The sequence below is a fragment of the Blennius ocellaris genome (assembly GCF_963422515.1).
Source record: "Blennius ocellaris genome assembly, chromosome: 4".
Taxonomy (NCBI): domain Eukaryota; kingdom Metazoa; phylum Chordata; class Actinopteri; order Blenniiformes; family Blenniidae; genus Blennius; species Blennius ocellaris.
The window spans coordinates 26,795,611-26,812,627 of NC_137653.1; the positions used below are offsets into that span (position 1 = coordinate 26,795,611).

At 45.6% G+C, this 17,017-nt stretch overlaps 2 protein-coding genes across 3 annotated transcripts; both read left to right on the forward strand.

Moving 5' to 3' along the window:
- Positions 1-324: 324 nt before the first annotated feature.
- Positions 325-5,078, forward strand: pdrg1 (p53 and DNA-damage regulated 1). The gene is made up of 5 exons (XM_080495542.1): positions 325-416; positions 1,684-1,759; positions 1,955-2,029; positions 2,112-2,192; positions 4,798-5,078. Exons 1-5 carry the CDS (start codon positions 333-335, stop codon positions 4,878-4,880), a joined length of 399 nt encoding a protein of 132 aa, XP_080351668.1. The 5' UTR covers positions 325-332; the 3' UTR covers positions 4,881-5,078.
- Positions 5,079-8,464: 3,386 nt separating this feature from the next.
- zc3h11a (zinc finger CCCH-type containing 11A) lies at positions 8,465-16,755 on the forward strand. 2 transcript variants are annotated; one of them, XM_080494950.1, is made up of 17 exons: positions 8,465-8,863; positions 10,177-10,248; positions 10,447-10,582; positions 10,665-10,784; positions 10,878-11,001; positions 11,084-11,272; positions 11,346-11,411; positions 11,496-11,669; positions 12,373-12,453; positions 12,548-12,643; positions 12,732-12,794; positions 12,911-13,411; positions 13,504-13,577; positions 13,854-14,277; positions 14,384-14,541; positions 14,629-14,801; positions 14,997-16,755. In XM_080494950.1, exons 3-17 carry the CDS (start codon positions 10,529-10,531, stop codon positions 15,208-15,210), a joined length of 2,511 nt encoding a protein of 836 aa, XP_080351076.1. In that variant the 5' UTR covers positions 8,465-8,863; positions 10,177-10,248; positions 10,447-10,528; the 3' UTR covers positions 15,211-16,755. The 2 variants fall into 2 exon arrangements, with proteins under 2 accessions (XP_080351076.1, XP_080351075.1); XM_080494949.1 differs by having other exon boundaries at positions 8,465-10,248.
- Positions 16,756-17,017: the final 262 nt, after the last annotated feature.

Consider the following 17,017-nt stretch of genomic DNA (forward strand, 5'->3'; position numbering starts at 1 on the left):
GACGGGTCACCCTGCTTCTCCAGCACTTCTGTCTCTACTGGAAGGCAAAATCCAAATATCATCATCATCATCATCATTGTCACTATCCGAACCTTCACACATTAAAAATATAAGCGTTAATACTGACAGATGGTATTGCTTATCAATTAATGATTAAATGAAGAAGAAACAGATTGATTGGTCATTTCATCTATCTATCTATCTATCTATCTATCTATCTATCTGGGTGATCAGCCCCGCAGCCAGGGGCTTCCCCCCTCCGTGTGTTGAAAACGGAACTATTCTTCAGTAGTTGTTTCCGGTCGGACGTGTTTTGAAGCGACACAGCAGACATGGCGGCCGTCTCTCAGCACTTGCTGGATCGTCTGTCGGAGGTTGAGGAAGCAGCGGAGGACGTCCTGACCACCAAGCAGCAGGTCAGCTCCTCTTATTGATCATCGTCACACCTGGTCGCTCTGATAGGATGAATTTACCGTGAACCTCCGGGGTGACGGGGTGAGGTGAGACCGTGAACCTCCGGGGTGAAGGGGTGAGGTGAGACCGTGAACTTCCGGGGTGACGGAGTGAGTCAAACTGTCAGAATGACAGGATGAGAGGTTAGACCGTCAAACTCTCAGGGTGAGAGGTGAGACAGTCAACCTTTCAGGGTGACAGGGTGAGAGGTTAGACCGTTAAACTCTCAGAGTGACAGGGTGAGAGGTTTGACCGTCAAACTGTCAGGGTGACAGGATGAGAGGTGAGACAGTCAAACTCTCAGAATGACAGGATGAGAGGTTAGACCGTCAAACTCTCAGGGTGACAGGGTGAGAGGTTTGACCGTCAAACTCTTAGGGTGACAGGTTAGACCGTCAAACTGTCAGGGTGACAGGATGAGAGGTGAGACAGTCAAACTCTCAGAATGACAGGATGAGAGGTTAGACCGTCAAACTCTCAGGGTGACAGGGTGAGAGGTTTGACCGTCAAACTCTTAGGGTGACAGGTTAGACCGTCAAACTGTCAGGGTGACAGGATGAGAGGTGAGACAGTCAAACTCTCAGAATGACAGGGTGAGAGGTTAGACCGTCAAACTCTCAGAGTGACAGGATGAGAGGTTAGACCGTCAACCTCTCAGGGTGACAGGGTGACAGGTTAGACCGTCAAACTGTCAGGGTGACAGGGTGAGAGGTTAGACCGTCAAACTCTCAGGGTGACAGGGTGAGAGGTTAGACCGTCAAACTCTCAGGGTGACAGGGTGAGAGGTTAGACCGTCAAACTCTCAGGGTGACAGGGTGAGAGGTTAGACCATCAAACTGTCAGGGTGACAGGGTGAGAGGTTAGACCGTCAAACTCTCAGGGTGACAGGGTGAGAGGACCCGTTTCCCACAGAACAGAACAAACTGGACACTTATTTTGTGTGTTGGGGCTGTTTTACATCGGGGAATGATTTGTCACACTGTTCACAAACTTAAAAATCTATGGGGAAAAAGACGTGATAAAATCGTTATTTCATTACCAAAAAAAAAAAAAGCCCATCCCTAGTTGGACTCACTCTGATTGGCTGAATATGTCAACACTCACACGAGAGCGCACGGTGAAGGTGTGAACACGGCCAGAGTGACGGGTCTTGGTGGGATGTTGTTCCCACATGACCACACCGCGGCGTCGCCACGCCTCTCAGGTGGTCATGTCGTGTTGCTGTTCCAGATCGTGGACCTGGACGCCAGGAGAAACAGGACCCGCGAGGCTCTGAACTCACTGAAACAGGAGCTGGCAGATTCAGGTGAGGAACACCTCCCAGGGGGCGCTGCTCCAACAAACAACTTCACAACTCTGCCGTTGTTTACGAATCCACACATTGTCACACAATCTTCCAGACAAACCCTCATGTGAGGAACACCTTGACACGACCCAGGGTGTGCTGTTGTCTGATCGGTGCTGCTGTAATTATAAACACAACCTCTGCTGACGTTTGCAGAGAAAGTGAAGGTCTGCTTTGGAAATGTCTTCGTCAAATTCCCCAAGTCCAAAGCAAGAGAGATGATCGAGAAAGGTGCAGATTTCACCTCGTACATTTCAACTACTTCATGTTTGTGTGACTCCTGAACGTCTGTGTCCTCTGATCTCCCCGGTAGACCAGCAGCAGCTGGAGCAGCAGATCAACACCCTGCACACAGAGCTGAAGGCCAAAGTCAACCGTCTGAACCAGCTTCAAGGTCTGACTCACATCCTGCTAAATACTGGACCAGCTCACTGCTAAGTACTGAACCAGCTGACTGCTAAATACTGAACCAGCTCACCGCTAAATACTGAACCAGCTGACTCACATCCTGCTAAATAATGAACCAGCTGACTCACATCCTGCTAAATACTGAACCAGCTCACTGCCAAATACTGAACCAGCTGACTGCTAAATACTGAATTGGCTGACTCACATCCTGCTAAATACTGAACCAGCTGACTGCTAAATACTGACCAGCTGACTGCTAAATACTGAACCAGCTGACTGCTAAATACTGAACCAGCTGACTCACATCCTGCTAAATAATGAACCAGCTGACTCACATCCTGCTAAATACTGAACCAGCTCACTGCCAAATACTGAACCAGCTGACTGCTAAATACTGAACCGGCTGATTCGCATCCTGCTAAATATTGAACCAGCTGACTGCTAAATACTGAACCAGCTGACTCACATCCTGCTAAATACTGAACCAGCTGACTCACATCTTGCTAAATACTGAACCAGCTGACTGCTAAATACTGAACCGGCTGATTCGCATCCTGCTAAATACTGAACCAGCTGCCTGCTAAATACTGAACCAGCTGACTCACATCCTGCTAAATACTGAACCAGCTTGCTGCTAAATACTGAACCGGCTGATTCGCATCCTGCTAAATACTGAACCAGCTGACTGCTAAATATTGAACCAGCTGACTCATCCTGCTAAATACTGAACTAGGTGACTGCTAAATACTGAACCAGCTGACTCACATCCTGCTAAATACTGAACCAGCTTACTGCTAAATACTGAACCGGCTGATTCGCATCCTGCTAAATACTGAACCAGCTGCCTGCTAAATACTGAACCAGCTGACTGCTAAATACTGAACCAGCTGCCTGCTAAATACTGAACCAGCTGACTCACATCCTGCTAAATACTGAACCAGCTGACTCACATCCTGCAGAATACTGAACCAGCTGACTGCTAAATACTGAACCAGCTGCCTGCTAAATACTGAACCAGCTGACTCACATCCTGCTAAATACTGAACCAGCTGACCCACATCCTGCTAAATACTGAACCAGCTGACTCACATCCTGCTAAATACTGAACCAGCTGCCTGCTAAATACTGAACCAGCTGACCCACATCCTGCTAAATACTGAACCAGCTGACTCACATCCTGCTAAATACTGAACCAGCTGACTGCTAAATACTGAACCAGCTGACTCATCCTGCTAAATACTGAACCAGCTGACTGCTAAATACTGAACCAGCTGACTCATCCTGCTAAATACTGAACCAGCTGACTGCTATATACTGAACCAGCTGCAAGGTGTGACTCTCATGGGGCTTTTCCAGCAGAAAGAATCAGGTTCTAGTTCAGGGCCGGTTCTTAAATGAGCACCGCTAAAGAACCGGTTCTTTTTCCACCGTTAACAGAGTCAAGTGAGAGCTACGTCATTACGTCACTCTAAAACGTGATCCGTCACTGATCAGCACTGACAGTGCTCCTAGAAGAACCAGGAGACGGACTGTATTCATGGTCTGGTCCAGGTCTCGTCATCTAGTCTGTCCTGAACCTCGGATTCAGACCAAAGAGACAGAAAACATTGAGTCTCCTCGTCGCTCTATTGGTCTTGTTTCAGTCCGGAGCCCCTAGTGGCCAGAGAGAGAAACAAACTGCCTGAATGAGCTTGAGTCTTATTTTTCAACATTTGGGCCTTACATAGTGAATTTCTGCTCCTTTCACTTTATTTCTAGATTGTCTGAATCAGATGATTCATCATCAGGAGGAATGGAGGTGTAGAATGATAGAACGCAGCTCTACAGCCGTTTAGAATGGAAACCTACATAAACACACTGATTAAAGTTCTCTTTCACATGAAGCCATTAAAAGACTCATTTTATGGTTAAAATATCCAGCTTTCACTTACAGCAGTATGTAGTTTGTTTTTTAGTTGCTGATGAACTAAAAGTGTCGCTTCATTATAAAGTTCTGTAGCGTAGAAAATAATAGTGGAGCTTTTCACTACGCAGCCTCATGCAGACCTCAGCCTGTGGTCAGAATGTGAAACAAGACCTGGAAGTGAAGTTCGTCACAATCATGTTACCATGAAAACCGTAAAAAAAACAACAATGGGAAACTGCATCTAGATTATTTATCCGACGCAGCAAACGAGAGGAGCTCTGCAGCTCCAGAGCCGCGGATTAAATGATCTTGTTCCCGTCTTATTAACTTCAAGGAGCAACTTATTAAATGGTCCCAGGCGTTATTATTATTTTCTCTATAACCACTCCGGGGCTCCGTGTTCACTGTCGGTTTCAGAAAGCTGGTTCAGCCTCTCTTCCACCTTGCAGGTAACAATCACTCCAGAGATAACTCCGCCCCCAGCTGATGACGTGTCAGACTCCGCTCTGGCTCTGTAACGACGTGACGCCAGTTTAGCACCCGTTTAGCCCTGATAGGCTTTGGTGGTGGAAAGACAAAGAACTGCTGCCAAGTCTGGACCTGGACCAGAACTAGAACCTGGTTCTGTGATGATGACGGAGGTTCGTTAGAAGCCAACTTGACGTGTTTTTTTTTTATTTTGTAGGGAAACCTGAGTTAAGAGGATACAGTTTGTCTCCGCTGTCGTCTGAAGAGCTGCGATCAGTGAACAGCCTGCTGAAGAGATGACAGGCCCTCGGCTGTCACGGCAGGAAGACGCCCCGGAACAGACCAGCAGGACTGGAACAGGACGGGACGGCAGAAACAGGATGGACTGTTTGGTTTTACAGGTTTTCTTCTTGTTTCTGTACAAAGTGAATCTCCCGTTGTTAAAGGGTCGTTGTGGTTCACGTTAGTCTATGAGCACATTAAACATTGAGATTTGTCTGTCGTTGAGTGTCGTCACTTCCTGTCCTGTCCAGACTGAATTCACTCTTACACTGTGGGACTGAACCTAAAAGGAGCCGCTCGTGTTTCAGGAGATAAAAGTTAAACGTGATGAATTTGTTGTACACAAAACCAGATTTCTGCAATGTAAACCCAACTTGTATGTGTTTTATAAAGAAGTGTTTATTCTTATCATCACTGACGTGACCTGAAGAAACGGAAGCTGTGAAGCTCCTGGGACATTCCCCAGGGACTCAACTCTTTCTTTCTCTTCTTTATGCCTTTTTTCTTTCTTCTCTCGTCTCTGTTGTTACAGTCTACCGTCACACTTATTCCTTTTTTTAATCTCATTATTTGGATCTCTTGTATGTCCCCAACCTTTTTTGGTTTAATGTCAGACCATATTTTCACGGACCGGCCATTAAGGTGTGGCGGACAAATACAACAAAATAAAATGATGCGACCAACACAAAAACTGTTATTTTGTAAATATAATACTAAACATGAAACCACTACTTGTACTGTAACTAACTCCTGACATGTGCCAACAACAAAACAAGTGTAACATCCTCTCTGCCCCCTAACACTCTCTGGTCTTTATGCAACACTTAAACATGCCTTCAAAATAAGATACAACACAAAACAAATGTAAAGTACAGGAAAAATACAAATCACTGAGCCCTGGGCTTGTTTCTCTACAACGACACGGTGCCGTCGAGGGGCGATGGGAGACAATGACACCTGAAGTGTGTCGCTTATGTCCAATCTGCCTAATTTGATTTTGAATTTTTATTTCGTCCATCTTCACAACAAAACAATACAAAACAAATAATCAATTGTGTAATTCTTCAGCTGAAAGAGTGTAGGTTGAAGCAAAGCGTATGTACAGTCTATCTACCCCATCACAACAAAACAAGGTTCTTGACAATATCACATACAGAAAATGATTTAGCTTGTATTCCAATTTTTTTACGATATACATTCAATATATATTTTGCACAACTTTCATATATGCAGTTTATACATTCAAATCAAGGATATACATACGTACACACATATACATACACATGAACATGAGATGTACATCAATATTATACTGGTTAACACAAATTTTGATTAAATATACAGTGGCAATATCTTGATTAATAAAACCTTTTATTATGTTTATTACACATTCACAAATTGCATCCCATTATATTCATATTATATATTATAGCTGTCCTCGGTAAAAGTTTTGCTCTTCTTTTTTATACTTACTAACGACACATGATTTACAAAGTTTATTAAACTGTTTTATGTTGGCACTTTATTTTATTTCATCCTTTAGGCAGTTCCGTAATTTAACCCCTGCTATTGTTATACTCATCCTTTTGAGTCTTGTTCTAGCATATTGCACCTTGAAATGTAGTTTTCCTCTTAAATTATAATCCCCTTCTTTCTGTAAAAAACCTGGTGTTTTTAGGAATAATCCATTAGTGTGTTCTCTGTATCCTGTGTCGTGTATCAGTCTGAAGGCTCTTTCCTGCGTTATGAATAATGGTTGGATGTTCGTCATTATGTATTTCCCCAAAATGCTAGACAGTAACTCAAATATGGTCAAACAAGTGGACAATAAAGAGTGTGTAATGCTTTTTGATGAAGAATGTGACGATGATCTCTCAATGAACATGATAACAACACAGAATGGGGATGTCTCTTGTGACCCGGTGGTTATCAGTAGTACATTTTTGGATTTTCATAAATCTTTGTACAGTGCAGAGAGGGGCGATTAGGGCCAAAACTCAATCGATGCCAAAAGTCAATGCCAAACCGGAAGTGGCCGGGTGCCAAAGGCTTCCCACTGGAATTTGATCTAAAATTTTGGCCAGACATTCACCCAGTTCTTATGCCCACCATTAACGATATCTGAGGAGGCGGCATACGCCTCCATTAATCTTATCCTGACAAAGGATTAAAAAAAAACCTTAAACTGTTCTTCATTTAGGCCCATCAGTGTCCTTAATGTGGATTATAAAATTATTATAAAGCTCTTGGCTCGGAGGCTGGAAAACATTCTGCCTAAAACAATAAACCCAGATCTGGCCGGATTTGTAAAATCAAGATACGGTATGGACAATGTACGCCGTGCTCTTTACATAATTAAAGCCCTCGACTCCAGTCCGATAGCCAGAGACAATGACAAACGGTCTGATGTCTGCTGGGTTCCCATCCTCATCAAAGACTCTCAGCCAGGGAAACAAGGAAGAGCCTGAAGAGGTAAGTTAACAGGGATGTTGTTCATTGGGGCCATTATGATTCTTATATCTGCTGCTACTGTGTTGCTGTTTATTGTTGAATTTGTTTTTGCTCGTCTCCTTGATTTGCTTTGATAAATCAGGCTGGTTTGTGCTGCTGCTGCTGCACATGTTGTGTCTTTGACCTCTTTGTCAGATTTAGTCTTTGCAATCAAAAATCAGTGCTTCATTCAGTCAAGCGCTAATATTTTGGGCCGGTCAGCCCCTGGTCACACTATAATATTTTTACAAAGTGGTGGGGATTGAGATGGAGTGTGTTATTTTGATCATGTGTTCTGTCTGTAATGGATGCGGAGAGTCGTTAAATAACGTTTAGTCGGACATTATTTCCTTGTGGTTTGCATTAAAAGGTTGGAGATGGAGAGGGAAAGTCTTATTTTGTGCATGTGTTCTTTGCGTAATGGAAGTGGAGAGCTGTTCAATAATGTGCTTCAATAGTCAGATTGTTTCCTTGTGGTGTGCATAAAAGGATTTTAGAGCTAATTGAGTGGTGTGACGTAAACGTAGATGGTGCAGTGACTCAGGTTCATGTCAGCTGACCAAATCTATTGACTTGCTATAGCATTATTGGGAAGTTTAATTAATAGTCCATATATTCATCTGAGAACTGATGATGACTTTGCATTACACGCCTTGGATCTGTGCACTGAAGTGTATATGACAATAAAGTAGTGAATTTCAATAAATGTATTTATTTTTAAACTGTATTTTAAATAGCCCTATAGGCTCATAAGTTGTTTGTCCCAAAAAAATTTTATTTTTTCACAGCACCCCTTGTTCAAAATTACTTCCAGTGGCCCTGCAGCACCCTGTTGTATTTGTAATGTTTCTTCTTCTTCTTCTTCTTCTTCTTCTTCTTCTTCTTCTTCTTCTTCTTCTTCTTCTTCGTTTTTTTTACTCCTGGCACCTCTTTGAGCCCATATTTGACCCTTTAAACAAGCTCAAATTTGGCACGCTCATCAAGCCTGGCAAAAAACTGCAAGCCATTTCCAGCTCCACACCAGTAGGTGGCGGTAACGCACCAATTCATAGTTTCCCAACCGCCCTAAACAGAAGAAGAAGAAGAAGCAGCAGCAGCAGCAGAAGAACAAGAAGAAGAAGTCCTTCCGGACGGTGTTTCGCGTGTTTACTATTTTCCAAGTGCCGTTTTGAAGTTTCAAACTGGTAATGAACTCTGCATATATCGCTAACGTGATAATAGGCGCTCCGCTGTAGTGTCATGAGGTGAAACTGAATTTAAGGCTAGTTACTGTAACGACCGTGGTTCAGAGTTTGGTCGAGAGGAAGCGGAGCTCCGAGTAGGCCTTTGTTATGTCGGAGCTGAAATAACTCCAGACTCTGATACTGTCATTTTTAAAGCAGTAACACGGTCAAAACAGTAGTTTTTTTTTTTTTTTAAGGAGTCTCATTAGTCAGGTTCTTACGTGAATTGTGATTTTTTTTCCCCCCTTACGTCGCCGCGACCTAGCATTGTGCTACTTTCTCTGAACAGTAAGTATGAGACTGTTTCGTTGGGTGTCAAACTTTGACCAAACACTCGATTTGTTCATGTGATCTGGGAGGGAATGTCGCAGAGCTGCTGCTTCACATACAGACTGGTGACTGACTGGAAAGAGAAAATGAAGAGTAGACTGGTTGCATGTGGTTGCTGGTGTGAGCAGGCCATGGTTTCACCCAGCAGAGGTGCTTCAGTTGGGACTGGACCAGCAGCAGTGACCTGAACCACAGGGCTCCATCGACTGCTGAGCCACAGGCTGGTTTCACAGTAATACACCATGAACCTCAGACCGGTGTGTCACCATCACTCTTTAGTGACAGGATTGTGTTCAGATTCATCGTGTACCAGGTTGCTTCTTCATATTTCCTTGATTTGTGACTGTTGTAGTGAAGCCAGTGCACCGGTCTGTGACCTGACGTTGCTCCTGACGCTTAAAACAACTTTCTTTGTTCTTTTTATTGCCCAAGACAATTTCAGAGACTCTTCGTGCAGTCATGAAGTACATTTGAATGACGATAAGGAGTGTTTTTGCTCCAGAATTTAGGAGGAGAAACGATCCTGATTGAAACAGCAACAGATCCATGCAATAGAAGTTTGTAACATTGGTTTTCAGTAGTTTTTTTGCCAGTCTGCTTGTTTTAGAGTTACGAATGAATGTTTCTGTTTGTTAAGACGAACACTGAAGCTGTTGAACTCATTAAGACACATTAAGAAACTAAAAGAAAAGGATAATGCCACACTGTAAATGTGTTTGTCTGCTGTTTCTCTTGGTCTGTCTGTCTTTAACCAAACCTTTCAGTCCCCTGAGATTTGTTGTAGGTTTAAAAGCATCTCTTTGGCCTTCTTTTGGAGTCTGGACCTGGATCTCTCCCCCCGTTGGCACAAGATTTTTTTTTTTCTCTTCAGCACTCTGCTGAAAATTTGTTTGAAGCCTGAATATCGGGTCCAATCTTGGGCCATCGAGCCCAAGAGGAAGCTGAGGAGTTTTCTTTTTTCTTCTTTTTTTCACCTTTGTCTACTTTTTCCCACATCAATTTGAGCACCCCACCTTTTTTTTTTTTTTGGTCTGGCGTTTCTTGTCCCCTTCAGAAATTAATGTCAATTGATAGCCCCATCATTAAAAAAAAAAAAAGAAAGAAAGAAAGGAAAGGAAACTTCCAAAGGACTTTATTGCTTCGCCATCAGTAATATTTAACGGTCTTCTGGGAATAAAGGCCTCTCGTAAAAGAGATGTCGTAGGAAGACGAGTGTCTCTGGGAAACCCACCCCACTTTTCCTCTAATCTCACGGATCAAGTGTTCTTTAGGACTCCATACCTTCACGGAGACATCCCAGCAGCAGTGCACGCAGGAGGGACACTGCTCTTCAGACCCCTCAGGTAAAAGTGGATCCAAACTAAAGACGCATCATTTCACCTGTTTACTTTCACTCACTACTCCGTGTTGGTTTAAAACGTACAGGTTGACCTGCCTGTGAATCTTTCATATTGACCTTGATAAAGTACTCCTGAGTTTTCTTGGAATTAGATGTACAATTGCCTCCATGTGTGAAAAATGTGTTTGTTTACTGTCATCAGGGAGAGTCCTAAAGAAAATCAGCTGTTGGGTTTAAGGTCCAGAACTTCTTCACAGCGCCACTAAAGTCACGCCAGCAGAACGATGACGGGCCACGGAGACGACTGCTACTTCTTCTACTATTCTACCTGCACTAAAGTGAGACAGCTTCCTGTTCATACACACTCAGCGGTTGGTCAGTGAGCCAATGGAAGAGTCTTAACTGTGGTTGATCATGCAGGGAGACAGCTGTCCATTCAGACACTGTGAGGCAGCGATGGGGAACGAGACAGTCTGCAGCCTCTGGCTGGAGGGACGCTGCTTCAGAGAAGTGTGCAAGTTTCGCCACATGGAGATCCGAGTAAGCCTTTTGGAGATCATTTGCACACAAACATCAGTCGGACATCGAGTAGAGGTTATTTTACAACGTGTCCGTCTCCCCTGCTCCCAACAGAAAAATCGAAAGGAGATCCCGTGTTACTGGGAGAAACAGGCGGCCGGGTGTCAGAAGCCACACTGTGTCTTCTTTCATCAAAAGCCGCGCTGCAACGAGGGCGAGTTCAACCCGCCAAGTAAAAGTAAGCTTGAGTTTATTTTGAATAAACACCTTGAAGCTCCAAATGGCGAAAAACAGCAGGAATAACCGCCGTAATGTTGCAGGTGTGAACTGGATGGAGGAGCAGCAGCAGCAGCAGGAGGAGCCGGCACCTCCTCCACCCGCACCCCTCCCCACCGCAGCCAACCCACAGCTCAGAGGCGTCATCAAGGCAGAAACTCAGGAGCTGGTGCCCAGCCCCACACACCCCCCGGTGGTGATCAACCCTGCAGACGACGACGAGGATGAAGATGGTGAGCTCCTTCGTCTCTCTTATCCTGCAGGATGTTCCCTGGACTCTCAATGCTCATGAAGCTTCTGTTCCAGATCAGTTCTCAGAGGACGGAGAAGATGGCAGGCTCGGTGCTTCTCCCAGAAAGCTCCACAAGTCAGGTGAGACTGAGGACACACTGAAGTGGAGACTTCTCTGTCCCCAGGTCGGTGTGGGACCTCTGAGTCATGATTGTATGTGTGCAGATGATTCCCTGAACTCTGGAGCGAGAACCCTGGAGGAGATCCGGCTCCGGAGAGCCCTGAAGGCCAGCATGAGGAGAGCTGGTTACTCCTTCCAGAGCGCAGACGCTCCGGCCAACGGAGAGAAGGAAAACGTCCAGTCGTCGTTCCGGCCAGCCCTCTACGAGTCCAGAGATGGTAGAATATCTTCATGAACAACTTAATAATCCCTCTCACATTCTACCTATTCATCCATCCATTGGTATCAATGTCATTTAAAGCTTGGAGTTTCACAGAATGTCAGACCTGCTGCTGCAGGAATCACGTGGAACAATCTGTGGCTTTATCTATTATGTATATGACTTATTGTTCATGCCCAGCTACACCATTCTATATTGTAAATAGTCACTACCTCATGTCGCTCATTATCACTTGCACTACTTATCCACTAACAATGTCATCCACTGTCTTATTTAGCTCCTGTACATATTAGTCTCTAATTACTGTTTATATTTCTGTCTGTTGTTATTTTTTAAGCTTTTCACTTGTACTGAGCGTGCACTGTTTCTTCATACCAAAGTCAAATTCCTCATGTTAAACCGACCTGGCCAAAAACACTTCTGATTCTGTTTTTCAAAAGGGAATTTTTAAATAATATGTTTAGCTTATTTTTAATGTAGTAATCCGTATCTTGCACCAATGACTCTTTATGAAAAGAACCGTTAAGTAGTTCAGTCACAATTTTCCACAATGAGAATACATTTTCATGATAAAAATGACGTTTGTTAGCATCCTGGTCCTGAGTGGACCCTCACATCAGCCGGTTTTGGCCCCAGACTGCTGAGTTGACAGCCCTGATCTTGTTGAAGTCATTTAAAACTCCTTCTCTCTCTGAACGCAGTCCCATCATTTTCGATGGAAGAAGCCGGGAGACCAAGAGGCAGCGTCACTGCAAGACTTGGACGGAAAATTCCCACCACTGGTAACATGACAGTCTGATTCCAGATCTGATTCCACTGCTCCCTGTCGTGATAACGGAGAAGACATGAGGTGCTCATGATGTGTCTCTGCTTTAGATGTGAACGGAGAAGGTCATTCCCTGAAGAGGAGTCTGGCACAGCGACTGGGTGGAGTGGTGGACATGGATCTCCCGTCAGAGCCTCCTAAGCAAGGTGAGGATGGGACAAACTCTGCAAGATTTAACTCTGAACTCATTATGATTTTCTCACGGTGTCTTGGTATTTTTTCTTCTGTCTTCAGTATTGAAAACTATGAAGGAGAGACTTGGCCTGTTTTCTGTTCACGCTGCTCCTGCTCAGCCAGGTAAGGAGTCCGAGCAGCTACACTGTGTGCGTTAGTGTGTGTGTGTGTGTGCGTGTGTGTGTGTGCGTGCGTGTGGACTCACATCCCTCACAGAAACATCCTCTATTGTCTTACAGCTGATACAAGTGAAGCTCCAGAGCAGATTCACATTAAAACCCTGGAGGAGATCAGACAGGAGAAGGCTCAGCATCAGAGGCTTCCTGCGTTGTTACCAACTCCAGAAATCACTCTACCCAGAACCAGCTCGGTCAAAGGTCCCAAGCTAAACAAGCGCTCCATCACCGTCAAAGACTCGTCCATCAGCAACGTCAACACCGTCTCTAAAGCCCGCCTGGCCCAGAGGAAGAGGCAGGAGGAGGAACCGAACCAGAGCTCCAGCCCAAAGAAGGCCAAAAGCACCACGGAGAACCAGGAGCCATGGGAACCAGCAGCACCTCAGGAGAACGCAGGCGTGGGGGAGATCAGGGTCAAGACTCTGGAGGAGATCCGGAGAGAGAAGGCAGAAAGACTGCAGGTCCAGCAGGCTGCAGAGCTCGACGTCATGAAGAGCTCTGCCTCCAAAGAGGAACCAGTCAAGAAGCCGCTGTTACTGCGCCTCCACAAGCTGCCAGGCCAAAGTAAGTGTCACTGTGCAGAGGCCGTCGACTTGAAGAACCCTCACTCTGACTTGGTGTGCAGCTTTTTAACTTTCATCCTCCTCGTTGTGTAGCAGGCAAGGCGACAGCAGAGAAGACTGCTGGAGAGACGGTGAAGCCAGTGAAACCTGCAGCTGCTCCTTTAGAGGTACGATCAGACAAAAGCTCAGCCACATGAAGTTCATCATGTCAAAAGTTCATCCTCAATGTTGTGACCTCACTCCTGGTGTTTTAACTGAAATCACAAAGTCTCAGTGTCAATAACACCATGAATCATCTTACTCACTCCTTCTAAAGTTCACCCCTCTTGTCCTTTTCATGGTAGAAATCCTGCTGGAAGATTTAAAACAGCAGAAACAATCAGAGTTAGGAAACGTGTTCAGTACTGACCTACTAATGTAGAATGTGATTGTCTGTCCTTCAGGCCACTGTCATGGTGAAGGTAAAGAGCTTCGAGGAGATCATGCAAGAGAAACGCATGAAAAAGCAGAAGGAGCAAACTGAAGGTGCAGCGGGTGAGGACTCTCCTCAGAACAAGACTCCTGCTGCTTCTCTCAAGAGGAAGCTTCCTGCTAAAATCCCCGTTTCATCAGCAAGAGCCTCTACAGCTCTGGTCCCAGAATCCCCCCAGAAGAGCCCCGTTTATCAACCTGCTGTCCAATCAGAGAGCGCTTCGCCGTCAGCAGCTGCTGCCTCGGTCCCGGTGAAGCTCAAGTCTTCTCCACAGACGCCCGACGCCAAGTCCCAAAGCAAGACCCCGAGGAACTGTGTTCAGCCCAGACCTGCTCCTCAGGATCCTCCTGCAGGAGCTCCAGACATCACGACCAAGCACTCTGCAGAAACCAAAGGTAACCTTTTCTACCACTTCTGTGAGAAAGACACAACACTTTCAGTGTAGCGACTAATCGTCAGCTGAATGAAAAACATGAGCTCAACTGTGCTTTTATTGTCCAGTGCGACCCAAACTGAACGTGAAGCCGTCGGTCATGAAGCCTGCGGTGCAGCTGAAGCCGGGGCCGAAGAGGAAAGGAGCCAAACGATCTGCTGTGGCTGCAGTGAAACCTCTGAACAGCTCCTCCACCGAGACGGAGACGGCATGCAGGAACTCTCAGGTCGGGCCACACACTTCCTTTTCTTATTGTCTTTCCTGTGTATCAGTGCAGCAGGTTTCTCATCAAACGCTCTTGTGGTGTTGTCAGGTTGTGGAGTCCTTCAGTGGCGAGGCCCAGCCGAGCTCTGCTGTACCTGGCAGTCCCAGCAGCCTGCTGGAGGCTGGCTCCGCCTCCGGCCCGCTGAGGAAGAAGCTCCAGACCGTCTCCATCTGCAGGAAGAGTCAGAGTCAGGAGAAGCAGCCAGCTGCCGTCCCCCAGAGGTACCAGTCCAACACCTGCGCCATACAAAGGAAATCTGACTTAGATTTTGGATTTAGGAATGGCGGCCCACCACTCCTACAGATAGATGGAGAGATTGTACATTAGGCATAGGGCCATTTTAAAAACAAGATACTTTAAGCTCTCCGACTCCTTTCATACTGCGTCGTCACTCAGAGGCTTTGTGTTTTTTCCAGTCCGGTCCTCAAGTCTCCCACTCGGCCAAAGTCCAGGAGACCCACCATAGAAGCGTCTCGCTCCGCCTCCACCGCCGCCTCCTCTTCTTCAGCCGTAGACGACTTTGACGACCTCATCAACGAGTTCACCGACGACCACATGGACGGCTACATGGACCTCAGCGTCGGAGAAGACGACCTGCTGCAGGAGCTGTCGGACATGATTGACAGCTAAGAACTGCCTGGAGCCCCTCCCCCTCCCCCCCCCCCCCCCCCCCCCCCCCCCTCATCCTTCCATCCATCACTCCGTTGGATCACAGAGTCCAGAGACAATCCCAGCTGGCTGACAGAAGGTCACACCGGGACTCATTCTGGTTTCTAAACTTCAACTTCTTTGAGACTCCAGCCAGTAGGGGTGTAGCGGTACACAGACATCAGGTCGGTATGTACCTCGGTACAGAAGTCACGGTTCGGTTCGGTACTCAGTTAAGGGGAAAATGAAAAGAAAAGAAAAAAAGTAGTACTTGCCCAAAGCTTAATGGAAACATATAATCTTGGTCAATGTATGAATTCAACCAACATAACTTGTTACTTAAAGGTATACAGGAGGATTTTCAGGAATTTTAGGAAAGAACCGCCCTCTCCACCGTTTGAAAAAAATGCGCATGCGCAATGCTGTACCTGCTCCCGAGACGGAACGCCTACTAAAACGCGTGCGAGAGACGTGCACGAGCCCAGTTGTTCTCGTGCACGCTCTGTTTACAAGTCATAAGTCGGCATCGCTCACATAAGCTCACTTTACAAGAAGATTTGCACCAGAGGGGGTGAAACTGTGTAAAAATGTCCGAGAATAATGCGTGGGGTCGGCCACCGGCATGATGAGAACCGTGTGGAGTGAGCTGCGCGCAGGGACGAGCACGTACGACGGGCTTACGTCATATATCACCAGAATGATTGACAATTGGGAGGACCAGTTATTTTGATGATCCACCCGGAAGAAGAAAATCCTCTACTATACCTTTAAAAACACTTGTAGTTTAATAATCAAGATATCTCAATGACACGTTCAGGGAAGGTGTGTCTCTTTATACTCTTCAATCTGAAGGAACAATAATATATATTTCAACTTTGCCCAGAGTTGAATGAACTCCCACAGTGTTTATTTGAGGCTGACTTCTGAGCTGTTTGTTGTGTTGGTCTGAAATACATTTGATAGTGTGAAGATTGGAGCCGTCACACCCTACGACCACACTACTACCTACTGCCACACCTTATTTATTGTGTTAGTCACTTTTTATCCATATACATTTTTTAATGACATGGTAAATGTGTGTCACGCATCTTTATTATGTTAACAAATCAAATCGTGTTCCTCCTCCACTTCCTGCTCAGTCAATGTTTTTCTGAATCATAAATAGTTATGAGACTTCGGGATTAGAAAGGCAAAATAATGAAAAATACGTGATTTTGTGTTGAATTCTAGTGGGTTTTAAAACGTTCTGGGGACTATCTGAATGTTGACGGGAGTGAAAGATTTGGCGAACGGCGAGGAGTTTCCCCGACGGATTCCCGAGGAATCACTTGACGCTGTCCAATCACAGTGCATGTTCTCCAGGTAAGACGCAGTGCGTCACTGACCTGAACAGGCAACAACGAATCGGGAAGAAACTCGTAGCTGCAGTCTTCACATACTATCGTCGGCGCTCTCGGGGTGAGAAATGGCTGCACCTGGCGACGGCGTGATCCGTTTGCAATAACAAGTGATTTTTGCCAAATAAAAGTCAAACTATCACCAAAAAAAAAAGCCACGAGCCCGTTGGGGGCAAGTAGGATGGATAATTCGTTTGCTCAAGCAAAGCTTTTACTTGCCCCGGGTGTTCGGACAAGCCTTAATGTCCAGCCCTGCTCTTAAAATGTCCGTACCGCGGTAAAGCTCTGGACCGGACCGAATGGTACCGGACCAGTACATTGTTACACCCTTACCAGCCAGCTTCATTCTCATCGTTCTTCACACTTTGGACGAATGTCCTCTCCAACATTCC